Genomic DNA, 14,593 nt, shown 5'->3' on the forward strand with positions numbered 1-14,593 from the left:
ATACTGTGGAATCGATGAACAATATTAGGAAACAAAACGTGTTCCTGAGTGCACCTTCTGCTGCTGCAGGCTGCTCTGACGCAGAAGCTTGTTTCTGGGCGAGGAGAAGACCTCCTGGACGCTGCTGCTGCGTCTGAGCCTGGCCGCCAGGGGGCGCTCCACCTGCGAGGAGGGAAACCACCAGGGTGTGAGGTGTAGTTGATTTAAAGGGGAAGATACATCTGACACCTCAACACGTGAGGTGAGGGCTCATTTCTCCTCTGGCAAGTTGATGGTAAAATGAAGACAAACACTTTCAAAATAAGATTGGCAATGTTAAAAATGTGAACTTGTAAGATTTAGATCCACCTCAGAAAAAACTTGGCTCCCAAACTACCACCATAAAGACAAATGTTGAAATACAGTAGGGTGGTAGGCCTAAGTATTCATTAGACACAAGTCAGAGGTTTTATTTAACAAGTGTATTAAGTATTTTTGGACAATCTAACATCACACGTCACATAGTTTGAACAGTAACACTGTGTTTCAATATTAATTACTAGGGCTGTGAATCTTCGGGCACCACACGATTCGATTCTTGGGTGTAACGATTCGACTCAGATTTGATACTTGTTTCAGAATCAATACTTTTTTAATAACATTGGGTGCTAGTTCTATGATGAACTAACATTCCTACACAAAATAGATGAGCAGCTCTGATAATTTTCTACATTACTTAAAAGAAAACGGGTTTTGTTTAGTAAAATTCTACCCAAACATTTATTAAAGTCAAATATGAATAAGGCAACAAGAGAAGTATCTTACGGAGCCCCTAAAGGGACATGGGGGAATTTTTTTTTTTTTTAAATTTAAAAAAAAATTTTTTTTAGACATGTATCTTGTGCGCACGAGAAACTTTCTTGTGCACACGAGATACATGTCTAAATAAAAAAATAAACAAATAAAATTGCTTTAATTTTTTTTATAACTTTATAAAATGTTTCTCGTGCGCACGAGATACATGTCTAAAAAAATATATATATAAAAAATGTTGTAAATTTTTTTACATTTTTTTTTAGACATGTATCTCGTGCGCACGAGAAACTTTCTTGTGCACACGAGATACATGTCTAAATAAAAAAATAAAAAAATAAAATTGCTTTAATTTTTTTTATAACTTTATAAAATGTTTCTCGTGCACACAAGATACATGTCTAAAAAAAATATATATATACAAAATTTTGCGCACAAGAAACTTTCTCGTGCGCACGAGATACATGTCTAAATAAAAGAAAATTTAAAAAATTTAAAATATTTTTTTTTTTTTATAACTTTATAAAAAGTTTCTCGTGTGCACAAGAAACGTTCTCGTGCGCACGAGATACATGTCTAAATTTAAAAAAAATTAAAAAATTTAAATATATATATATTTTTTATAACTTTATAAAAATGTTCTCGTGCGCACGAGAAACTACATGTCTAAAAAAAAAAAATTAATTATAAAAATTGTTTTTCCCCGCATGTCGCGTTAGGGGCTCCGTAGTATCTAACACTTCTCTTTTGTAAAGTAAATCTGTACAGCAGAAATAGATCATATAAATCAACAATATAATTTCTCGGGGTTGAAAATAATATAAATATATATATATTTTTTGTATTTTTTAAAAATCAATTAAGAATAAATAAGAATCACTATTAATTAAATTTTTTTTTTTTTTTTTTACATCTCTATTATCCATCCATCCATCCAGCTTCCGCTTATCCGAGGTCGGGTCGCGGGGGCAGCAGCCTAAGCAGGGAAGCCCAGACTTCCCTCTCCCCAGCCACTTTGTCCAGCTCTTCCCGGCGGATCCCGAGGCGTTCCCAGGCCAGCCGGGAGACATAGTCTTCCCAACGTGTTCTGGGTCTTCCCCGTGGCCTCCTACCGGTCGGGACGTGCCCTAAACACTATTATGTACCGTAAATTCCGGACACGAGCCTCTGCTTTTTCCCTACACTTTGCACCCTGCGGCTTATAAAACGGTGCGGCTAATTTATAGCTTTTTTTACCCCGCTGCTTGCCATAATGTTTGGTGGTCAACAGTTGTCATTAAACCCAAGCAAAGACACTGATACGGTATTGTTCGTGCCATGGCGCCAACTTTCGGACGAGTTCGCCCACTGCAGGTGCCGAGAGTGGACAATGTACCTTCCGTTTTGCCTCAGACCGAAAGTAAAATCGTCCACAGCGTTTCTACTTCTTCACTCATCACTCCAAACAAGGTTTGTACGTTTTGCAATATAACTAAAACTGTTCATGTTCAAAGTTTGCAGTTAAATAAAGTAAATACAAATATTGTCCACACCTGTCTCCATCCAAACACAGCCGTGCGCTCTTTATTCCATGTGTAATTTCTGTAGGAGTATGCATATTTCATGCATATTTGTATGCGCTCTCGTAACGAGCTAATATGCTAACACGTTCACAACTGTCATTGTTATTAACTTCTTTTTGTATTGATTCAGTTTCGTACTCTCACCAAAAACGTTACTGAATCCGTTAAGCCGATCGGAGAGCTAGTTTGCGCAGCTCGTGGGTCCACTGATGACTGCTTCTGTGTTGTTCAACCTGCCGTTTTACTGCCGTGTTACAGGCACCGTTTGGAAACAATTAAGGCATGTAAATAAACATTTACAGAATATTTCTGTGTAAATAACTCTGTAGAGGGGGGTGTGGCAGGACCGGCCTCGAAGACAGCGACAGGTGCGTAGATGGCCCAGGTGGGCCTTGTTATCTAATCACCTGTCGCCCTTCATTAGCAGCAGCCGGTAGGAGAGAAGTGGCGGGAGTTGGAGGTGCTGCTGAGCGGACGCAGCAGACAAAGACCCTTTGCTGTAACAGTGTTATACCCTCTGTTCATAACTTTTATGGACAGAATTTCTAGGCGCAGTCAGGGCGTTGAGGGGCGTTGAGGTGGCTGCAGGATTAGGTCTCTGCTTTTTGCAGATGATGTGGTCCTGATGGCTTCATCTGGCCAGGATCTTCAGCTCTCACTGGATCGGTTCGCAGCCCAGTGTGAAGCGACTGGGATGAGAATCAGCACCTCCAAGTCCGAGTCCATGGTTCTCGCCCGGGAAAGGGGGGAGTGCCATCTCCGGGTTGGGGAGGAGACCCTGCCCCAAGTGGAGGAGTTCAAGTACCTCGGAGTCTTGTTCACGAGTGAGGGAAGACTGGATCGTGAGATCGACAGGCGGATCGGTGCGGCGTCTTCAGTAATGCGGACGCTGTATCGATCCGTTGTGGTGAAGAAGGAGCTGAGCCGGAAGGCAAAGCTCACAATTTACCGGTGGATCTACGTTCCCATCCTCACCTATGGTCATGAGCTTTGGGTACAAGCGACCGAAATGAGTTTCCTCAGCCGGGTGGCGGGGCTCTCCCTTAGAGATAGGGTGAGAAGCTCTGCCATCCGGGGGGAGCTCAAAGTAAAGCCGCTGCTCCTCCACATCGATAGGAGCCAGATGACGTGGTTCGGGCATCTGGTCAGGATGCCACCCGAACGCCTCCCTAGGGAGGTGTTTAGGGCACGTCCGATCGGTAAGAGGCCACGGGGAAGACCCAGGACACGTTGGGAAGACTATGTCTCCCGGCTGGCCTGGGAACGCCTCGGGATCCCTCGGGAAGATCTGGACGAAGTGGCTGGGGAGAGGGAAGTCTGGGCTTCCCTGTGTGGTGGAATCTCTGGCTTTTGAACTATATTTTGTGTGTATTAAGAATGTCTGCTCATTTCATTTCTCTTCTATTCTATACCATTGAAGGACCAGATGTAGGACAAAGTTGAATATGGAGTCGCTCTGACCATTCTACAAAATGTTTTGATTGTCTAAGCATGACTAAGGGATTCAAGGATGTTGCAAAACAAACAGGTGGGAAACAACGGGACCTTGACGCATGAGGGAAACAGGTAAAAATGGCCAAGTGACAAGGGCTGAGGAAGATTGCTTGATTCGTGTGTCCTCCGGAGGACGTTTGTTTGTCTGCATGGGCAGCTCAATCCGACTTTGCACTTTTGACTATGGGTAAATAAACTTTTTGTATTAAACTCACTTTTGTTGCTGTTTAAGCTTCGGACAATCCACTACACCTGCTTAGGCTGCTGCCCCCGCGACCCGACCTCGGATAAGCGGAATAAGATGGATGGATGGATGGATGGGTTATACCCTGAATTCCTGGCTCTCCTGGCAGTGTGTGGCGGTCCGAAGAACCCACTAGAGGGCGACCTCTACAAACTCATTTCCACAACCTATATATCTGCGGCTTACAGGTTTTATATGTTTTTCTTCTAAAACCTAGTGGGTGTGGCTTGTGTCCACAGTCGGTAAGTTATTCGGCGTACCACCACCGTGTTCTCTACCCCCCCTGAGAGCTGCTTTCCTGTCGCTGAGTTTACACTTTTTTTGTTCCAAAGAAATGTTCCATTTGACTTCCCTGCAGGCAAACTGGGCAAACTTGAAATTTGAGGCTCTTCTTGACTTATGCAAAAAAAAAAAGGCCAGAAGCATTTTGGTGATTTTTCAGTTGACAGAGAGAGAGAGCTGTGAGGTCTGATGAAAATGACTAGAAAATATGTCCTAAACTAGTATTAGGTTAGTTCTTATAGATTTTCCTTATTATTTGACACACTCTGGAAACCGTTGGTTTGTAAATATTGCTGTATAGATCAAGCGGGTTTGGGTTTACACGTCACACTATGAGCGCCCCCTGGTGGACTGACTGCTCGCCGTACCTTCTCTGGCGTCTCCTTGTGGGCGAGCCTCCTCCGGTCTCCCTGCTTGTCCTGCAGCAGCTGCTGGAAGGATATCAGGTTGGACTTGAGGACTCCCAGTTTGGACGCCAGCAGCTCGGCCGCCTCCCGCTGGGACTCCGCGGCGGACTCCGGCCCCGTTTGGCGGGGCCGCGGGGCCTCCGTGACACCCAGCTGGGGCAGGATGGACACCTGCTGCTCGATCTCCAGGAACATCTCCTGGACCATCAACACAAAGACACTTTTTAAAAAAAAAAAACGGATGTAGCCAGCGCTGCCTGCAGGAGCAAAAGTCACCGCCTCTGTCCATGGTGCTGAGGACAGAGCACCATCAGACGGGGGGGGGGCGTGGCAGTGCGGACGGCGAGACACAGCTGGCAGGTGATTAGATTTTACGGGTGGTACGTGTTAATCTAATCACCTGTTGTCCTAAACAGCAAGCGGCCGGGAGCAGAGGAGGAGAGAGGATACGGACGTGACTGAAAAGTCACGCTCTGCGAGACAACACTTTTGAAAAAAACGTATGATCATTAAAACTCTGTTAAAACCTGCACGCTTGGATCCTGTGAAGTGTCTGTCAGTGGGACCGCTAGGAAGCGACTTCCACAACATTTTTTTTATACTTTTAATGCATTCTAAATCGTAAATAAATGCAAGCAAAAGTCATCTTACAATGACGCCTATGGGCGGGTCACTTATTCTGCCTATAAAGCACTTAAAAAACATCCAAACAAGGATTTATATACAAGTATATAAGTAACGTAGTAACGGGCTCATTCATAATAACATGTAATATTTACGTATTTTGATCATTTTAAGCATACAACGGCGTATTTTTTCCTTCAACAACATCACCGATTTCTACTCATGCAGACTTCATGAGAGCCACCAAACATCACTCTCTGTACAATCAGGGCTCGAATTTAACCACGAGTGCCGCGACCGCCCTCGTCATTTGCCGTGGCGCCCCAAAAATTGACCAAAATCAGCGGCAAGAACATGCCGTGACCGCCCTTGACTTTTTACTTGTTAATGGAGGAGGGGTGTAAAAGTAAACCGTATAATGATAATTTGCGATCAAATTCCAGACGGTTAGTAATACGTCAAATTTTTTAATTACTAAAAAAGCGTAATTTATTAATGCACTAGCGTCGTTTGGCTTGATAATCATGGAGGAATAACAACACGGACTTTGCTCGGGAGATTTCCCCTCGGAGTAAACGTAGCCAAACGTTTGGTCTAACTTCATTTTCCCTCAACTTTGCCGTGCTTTTAAGAGCGCACTTCTGTGTTTAGATGGAGACAGGTGTGGACAATATTGGAGACACTTGTCCCCACACTAAAAGTATACAGCGAAGGAGAAAACGGTTTGATGTTACTTTTCTTTTCTCAATACAGCGTTCATCAGCTGCTGTGCCTGAGAGTTAATGAGTTGAGGAAACATGCAGCAGGCGATGTTACGTGAACATTGTCATAACTTGTTTATAAAGGCTTTAGTTTGTTTACTGGGATGTTCACTCCTCCTTTATTTAACTGCAAACTGTATCAGTGTTCAAATAACATCAATACTAGCTCAAATGTTTTGTCATCTCATCAAATTGAACGCAGGCTGTGAAGATTGTGTATTCGATGTGAGAGGTGTCACTCTGTTTTTTTGTTGTTGTTGTTGGCCAAACTGTTGTACTGAACCACTAGGGAGACGTTGGAGAAAAACAAAGCTTAGACTTCATCTTCATTAGCCAAACTGCTTTGTGTTTTATTTTTATATCAAAAAGTAAACACCATTTTACCATTTACCATAGAGGCATGATTTATAATTTCAAGTAAACTTTCACAAGCTTTGAGGTGAGAAAGCAGCTCACCGGCCGATGATGTCACTACAGCCGCACAAGCTAGTTAGCTCCCTGTGATCACGGCGCCGCTACAAAATAGTTTGTCTCCGTTTTGTTTAAAGTAAACTTCCCTAGTAATTGTTTATATTATATTATTTTGACCTATGGCGTGTTTTTGTGTTAATGTTACATTTAAAAAAAAATGTTTTGCTCTTGGAAAAGAGATTTTAATCTCAATCCATTTTTACCTGGTTAAATAAAGGATATTGACGGATTGATTGTAATTTATTATACTTTCATTTTCATTTACATGTTTTTTTTGTAGCTTCTGCAAAGTGGCGCTCCCTGCAACAGACCGGCCCCAGACTCCCGGGAGAGTCATATGCGGGTCATGGCGGAGGCGTGTCAGAACTGTAGACCAGATCTGATCTCAGGCGGTTTGTTTTGCCACAAAGGCTCGGCGTGAATGAAACTTTAATGGCGGCTCAGGTTGCCGTGAACAAACGACCTCATTCACTACTTCTTGGGCCTCCATGAAGACCAGCGCTTCTTTACCTTTACGCCCCCCTAACAATTCAGCGGTACTCAGTTGTAATACACTTTTTCACCACTTGTGGCAGTAATGGCGATATCAAACAGAAGAAGTCTGGTGCTAAAGTGCAAAAAATATGACCAACGTGGTGAAGCTGTATTTCCATTTGCACTTAAATGTTTATATCATTTATATTGTAATTTATTGGGTAGTAAAATGTATGTTAGCACTGCGTAATTGTATGTACATTTATTTTTCATCCCTTTTTATTAGTATATATTTATGTTTGTAATCAGCCTGACCTAAACCTTGATAATAATCTTTGTGATGAAACTATAATTACGCTATAATTAGTTAGAGCGCAAAAAATATGACTAAAGTGGTGAAGCTGTATTTTAATTTGCACTTAAATGTTTATAAAATGTATATTGTAATTTATTGGGTAGTTAAAATGTATGTTAGCACGGCGTAATTGTATGTACATTTATTGTTCATCCGTTTTTATTAGTATATATTTATTTTTGTAATCAGCCTGACCTAAGCCTTGATAATAATCTTTCTGATGAAACTATAAGTACGCTATAATTAGCAAAAGCGCAAAAAATATGACTAAAGTGGTAAAGCCGTATTTTAATTTGCACTTCAATTTATATTATTTGTTTAGTTAAAATGTGTACATTTGTTTTTCATCAGTTTATTTAATTAGTATTTTTTGTAATCAGCCTGACCAAAGCCTTGATAATATTTTTTGTGAGGAAACTATAAGTATGCTATAATTAGCTAGAGCGCAAAAAATATGACTAAAGTGGTGAAACTTTATTTTAATTTGCACTTAAATGTTTATATAATTAATATTGTAATGTATTGGGTGGTTAAAATGTATGTTAGCACTGCGTAATTGTATGTACAGTTATTGTTCATCCATTTTTATTAGTATATATTTATTTTTGTAATCAGCCTGACCTAAACCTTGATAATAATCTTTGTGATGAAACTATAATTGCGCTATAATTAGCTAGAGCGCAGAAAATATGACTAAAGTGTTGAAGCTGTATTCCCATTTGCACTTAAATGTTTATATACTTTATATTGTAATTTATTGGGTAGTTAAAATGTATGTTAGCACTGCGTAATTGTATGTACATTTATTGATAATCCGCTTTTATTAGTATATATTTATTTTTGTAATCAGCCTGACCAAAGCCTTGATAATAATCTTTGTGATGAAACTATAAGTACGCTATAATTAGCTAGAGCGCCAAAAATATGACTAAAGTGGTGAAGCTTTATTTTAATTTGCACTTAAATGTTTATATAATTTATATTTTAATTTATTGGGTAGTTAAAATGTATGTTAGCACTGCACACTTGTATGTACATTTATTGTTCATCCGTTTTTATTAGTATATATTTATTTTTGTAATCAGCCTGACCTAAACCTTGATAATAATCTTTGTGATGAAACTATAATTACGCTATGATTAGCTAAAGCGCAAAAAATATGACTAAAGTGGTGAAACTGTATTTTCATTTGCATTTAAATGTTTATATAATTTATTGGGTACTTAAAATGTATGTTAGCACTGCGAAATTGTATGTAAATTTTTTTGTTTATACGTTTTTATTAGTATATATTTATTTTTGTAATCAGCCTGACCTAAACCTTGATAATAATCTTTGTGATGAAACTATAAGTACGCTATAATTAGCAAAAGTGCAAAAAATATGACTAAAATGGTGAAGCTGTATTTTTATTTGCACTTCAATTTATATTATTTGATTAGTTAAAATGTGTACATTTGTTTTTCATCAGTTTATTTAATTAGTATTTTTTGTAATCAGCCTGACCAAAGCCTTGATAATCATTTTTGTGATGAAACTATAAGTATGCTATAATTAGCTAGAGCGCAAAAAATATGACTAAAGTGGTAAAGCCGTATTTTCATTTGCACTTCAATTTATATTATTTGTTTAGTTAAAATGTGTACATTTGTTTTTCATCAGTTTATATAATTATTATTTGTTGTAATCAGCCTGACCAAAGCCTTGATAATAATCTTTGTGATAAAACTATAAGTATGCTATAATTAGCTAGAGCGCAAAAAATATGACTAAAGTGGTGAAGCTGTATTTTTATTTGCACTTAAATGTTTATAAAATTTATATTGTAATTTATTGGGTAGTTAAAATGTATGTTAGCACTGCGTAATTGTATGTACATTTATTGTTCATCCGTTTTTATTAGTATATATTTATTTTTGTAATCAGCCTGACCTAAACCTTGATAATGATCATTGTGATAATTGCGCTATAATTAGCAAAAGCGCAAAAAATATGACTAAAGTGGTAAAGCCGTATTTTCATTTGCACTTCAATTTATATTATTTGTTTAGTTAAAATGTGTACATTTGTTTTTCATCAGTTTATTTAATTAGTGTTTTTTGGAATCAGCCTGACCAAAGCCTTGTTAATAATCTTTGTGATGAAACTATAAGTACGCTATAATTAGCTAGAGCGCAAAAAATATGACTAAAGTGGTAAAGCCGTATTTTCATTTGCACTTCAATTTATATTATTTGTTTAGTTAAAATGTGTACATTGGTTTTTCATCAATTTATTTAATTAGTATTTTTTGTAATCAGCCTGACCAAAGCCTTAAAAATAATCTTTGTGATGAAACTATAAGTATGCTATAATTAGCTAGAGCGCAAAAAATATGACTAAAGTGGTGAAGCTGTATTTTTATTTGCACTTAAATGTTTATATAATTTATATTGTAATTTATTGGGTAGTTAAAATGTATGTTAGCACAGCGTAATTGTATGTACATTTATTGTTCATCCGTTTTATTAGTATATATTGATTTTTGTAATCAGCCTGACCTAAACCTTGATAATAATCTTTGTGATGAAACTATAATTACGCTATGATTAGCTAAAGCGCAAAAAATATGACTAAAGTGGTGAAACTGTATTTTCATTTGCATTTAAATGTTTATATAATTTATTGGGTAGTTAAAATGTATGTTAGCACTGCGAAATTGTATGTAAATTTTTTTGTTTATACGTTTTTATTAGTATATATTTATTTTTGTAATCAGCCTGACCTAAACCTTGATAATGATCTTTGTGATGAAACTATAAGTACGCTATAATTAGCAAAAGCGCAAAAAATATGACTAAAATGGTGAAGCTGTATTTTTATTTGCACTTCAATTTATATTATTTGATTAGTTAAAATGTGTACATTTGTTTTTCATCAGTATATTTAATTAGTATTTTTTGTAATCAGCCTGACCAAAGCCTTGATAATCATTTTTGTGATGAAACTATAAGTATGCTATAATTAGCTAGAGCGCAAAAAATATGACTAAAGTGGTAAAGCCGTATTTTCATTTGCACTTCAATTTATATTATTTGTTTAGTTAAAATGTGTACATTTGTTTTTCATCAGTTTATATAATTATTATTTGTTGTAATCAGCCTGACCAAAGCCTTGATAATATTTTTTGTGAGGAAACTATAAGTATGCTATAATTAGCAAGGGCACAAAAAATATGACTAAAGTAGTGAAACTTTATTTTAATTTGCACTTAAATGTTTATATAATTAATATTGTAATGTATTGGGTGGTTAAAATGTATGTTAGCACTGCGTAATTGTATGTACAATTATTGTTCATCCGTTTTTATTAGTATATATATTTTTTTGTAATCAGCCTGACCTAAACCTTGATAATAATCTTTGTGATGAAACTATAATTGCGCTATAATTAGCTAGAGCGCAGAAAATATGACTAAAGTGTTGAAGCTGTATTTCCATTTGCACTTAAATGTTTATATACTTTATATTGTAAATTATTGGGTAGTTAAAATGTATGTTAGCACTGCGTAATTGTATGTACATTTATTGATAATCCGCTTTTATTAGTATATATTTATTTTTTGTAATCAGCCTGACCAAAGCCTTGATAATAATCTTTGTGATGAAACTATAAGTACGCTATAATTAGCTAGAGCGCCAAAAATATGACTAAAGTGGTGAAGCTTTATTTTAATTTGCACTTAAATGTTTATATAATTTATATGTTAATTTATTGGGTAGTTAAAATGTATGTTAGCACTGCACACTTGTATGTACATTTATTGTTCATCCGTTTTTATTAGTATATATTTATTTTTGTAATCAGCCTGACCTAAACCTTGATAATAATCTTTGTGATGAAACTATAATTACGCTATGATTAGCTAAAGCGCCAAAAATATGACTAAAGTGGTGAAACTGTATTTTCATTTGCATTTAAATGTTTATATAATTTATTGGGTAGTTAAAATGTATGTTAGCACTGCGAAATTGTATGTAAATTTTTTTGTTCATACGTTTTTATTAGTATATATTTATTTTTGTAATCAGCCTGACCTAAACCTTGATAATAATCTTTGTGATTAAACTCTAAGTACGCTATAATTAGCAAAAGCGCAAAAAATATGACTAAAATGGTGAAGCTGTATTTTTATTTGCACTTCAATTTATATTATTTGATTAGTTAAAATGTGTACATTTGTTTTTCATCAGTTTATTTAATTAGTATTTTTTGTAATCAGCCTGACCAAAGCCTTAAAAATAATCTTTGTGATGAAACTATAAGTATGCTATAATTAGCTAGAGCACAAAAAATATGACTAAAGTGGTAAAGCCGTATTTTCATTTGCACTTCAATTTATATTATTTGTTTAGTTAAAATGGGTACATTTGTTTTTCATCAGTTTATATAATTATTATTTGTTGTAATCAGCCTGACCAAAGCCTTGATAATAATCTTTGTGATAAAACTATAAGTACGCTATAATTAGCTAGAGCGCAAAAAATATGACTAAAGTGGTGAAGCTTTATTTTAATTTGCACTTAAATGTTTATATAATTAATATTGTAATTTATTGGGTGGTTAAAATGTATGTTAGCACTGCGTAATTGTATGTACATTTATTGTTCTTCCGTTTTTATTAGTATATATTTATTTTTGTAATCAGCCTGACCTAAACCTTGATAATAATCTTTGTGATGAAACTATAATTACGCTATGATTAGCTAAAGCGCAAAAAAATATGACTAAAGTGGTGAAACTGTATTTTCATTTGCATTTAAATGTTTATATAATTTATTGGGTAGTTAAAATGTATGTTAGCACTGCGAAATTGTATGTAAATTTTTTTGTTTATACGTTTTTATTAGTATATATTTATTTTTGTAATCAGCCTGACCTAAACCTTGATAATAATCTTTGTGATGAAACTATAAGTACGCTATAATTAGCAAAAGCGCAAAAAATATGACTAAAATGGTGAAGCTGTATTTTTATTTGCACTTCAATTTATATTATTTGATTAGTTAAAATGTGTACATTTGTTTTTCATCAGTATATTTAATTAGTATTTTTTGTAATCAGCCTGACCAAAGCCTTGATAATCATTTTTGTGATGAAACTATAAGTATGCTATAATTAGCTAGAGCGCAAAAAATATGACTAAAGTGGTAAAGCCGTATTTTCATTTGCACTTCAATTTATATTATTTGTTTAGTTAAAATGTGTACATTTGTTTTTCATCAGTTTATATAATTATTATTTGTTGTAATCAGCCTGACCAAAGCCTTGATAATAATCTTTGTGATAAAACGATAAGTATGCTATAATTAGCCAGAGCGCAAAAAATATGACTAAAGTGGTGAAGCTTTATTTTAATTTGCACTTAAATGTTTATATAATTAATATTGTAATTTATTGGGTGGTTAAAATGTATGTTAGCACTGCGTAATTGTATGTACAATTATTGTTCATCCGTTTTTATTAGTATATATTTATTTTTGTAATCAGCCTGACTTAAACCTTGATAATAATATTTGTGATGAAAACTATAAGTATGCTATAATTAGCAAAAGCGCAAAAAATATGACTAAAATGGTGAAGCTGTATTTTTATTTGCACTTCAATTTATATTATTTGATTAGTTCAAATGTGTACATTTGTTTTTCATCAGTATATTTAATTAGCATTTTTTTGTAATCAGCCTGACCAAAGCCTTGATAATAATTTTTGTGATGAAACTATAAGTACGCTATAATTAGCTAGAGCGCAAAAAATATGACTAAAGTGGTAAAGCCGTATTTTCATTTGCACTTCAATTTATATTATTTGTTTAGTTAAAATGTGTACATTTGTTTTTCATCAGTTTATATAATTATTATTTGTTGTAATCAGCCTGACCAAAGCCTTGATAATAATCTTTGTGATAAAACTATAAGTATGCTATAATTAGCCAGAGCGCAAAAAATATGACTAAAGTGGTGAAGCTTTATTTTAATTTGCACTTAAATGTTTATATAATTAATATTGTAATGTATTGGGTGGTTAAAATGTATGTTAGCACTGCGTAATTGTATGTACAATTATTGTTCATCCGTTTTTATTAGTATATATTTATTTTTGTAATCAGCCTGACCTAAACCTTGATAATGATCATTGTGATAATTGCGCTATAATTAGCAAAAGCGCAAAAAATATGACTAAAGTGGTAACGCCGTATTTTCATTTGCACTTCAATTTATATTATTTGTTTAGTTAAAATGTGTAAATTTGTTTTTCATCAGTTTATTTAATTATTATTTTTTGGAATCAGCCTGACCAAAGCCTTGTTAAAAATCTTTGTTATGAAACTATAAGTATGCTATAATTACCTAGAGCGCAAAAAATATGACTAAAGTGGTAAAGCCATATTTTCATTTGCACTTCAATTTATATTATTTGTTTTTCATCAGTTTATTTAATTATTATTTTTTGTAATCAGCCTGACCAAAGCCTTGTTAAAAATCTTTGTTATGAAACTATAAGTATGCTATAATTACCTAGAGCGCAAAAAATATGACTAAAGTGGTAAAGCCATATTTTCATTTGCACTTCAATTTATATTATTTGTTTTTCATCAGTTTATTTAATTATTATTTTTTGTAATCAGCCTGACCAAAGCCTTGTTAAAAATCTTTGTTATGAAACTATAAGTATGCTATAATTACCTAGAGCGCAAAAAATATGACTAAAGTGGCAAAGCCATATTTTCATTTGCACTTCAATTTATATTATTTGTTTTTCATCAGTTTATTTAATTATTATTTTTTGTAATCAGCCTGACCAAAGCCTTGTTAAAAATCTTTGTTATGAAACTATACGTATGCTATAATTACCTAGAGCGCAAAAAATATGACTAAAGTGGTAAAGCCATATTTTCATTTGCACTTCAATTTATATTATTTGTTTTTCATCAGTTTATTTAATTATTATTTTTTGTAATCAGCCTGACCAAAGCCTTGTTAAAAATCTTTGTTATGAAACTATACGTATGCTATAATTACCTAGAGCGCAAAAAATATGACTAAAGTGGTAAAGCCATATTTTCATTTGCACTTCAATTTATATTA

At 34.8% G+C, this 14,593-nt stretch overlaps 1 protein-coding gene across 1 annotated transcript in view; it reads right to left on the reverse strand.

Moving 5' to 3' along the window:
- syne2b (spectrin repeat containing, nuclear envelope 2b) overlaps positions 1-14,593 on the reverse strand; it is a 219,839-nt gene that overhangs the window by 64,914 nt on the left and 140,332 nt on the right. The window contains exons 78-79 of the mRNA XM_062034542.1: positions 4,743-4,979; positions 55-162 (exon numbers count right to left, since the gene is read on the reverse strand). Coding sequence (XP_061890526.1) covers positions 55-162; positions 4,743-4,979 — 345 coding nt within the window. The remainder of the gene's footprint in view (positions 1-54; positions 163-4,742; positions 4,980-14,593) is intronic.

Source organism: Entelurus aequoreus, linkage group LG23 (genome assembly GCF_033978785.1).
Source record: "Entelurus aequoreus isolate RoL-2023_Sb linkage group LG23, RoL_Eaeq_v1.1, whole genome shotgun sequence".
Lineage (NCBI taxonomy): Eukaryota > Metazoa > Chordata > Actinopteri > Syngnathiformes > Syngnathidae > Entelurus > Entelurus aequoreus.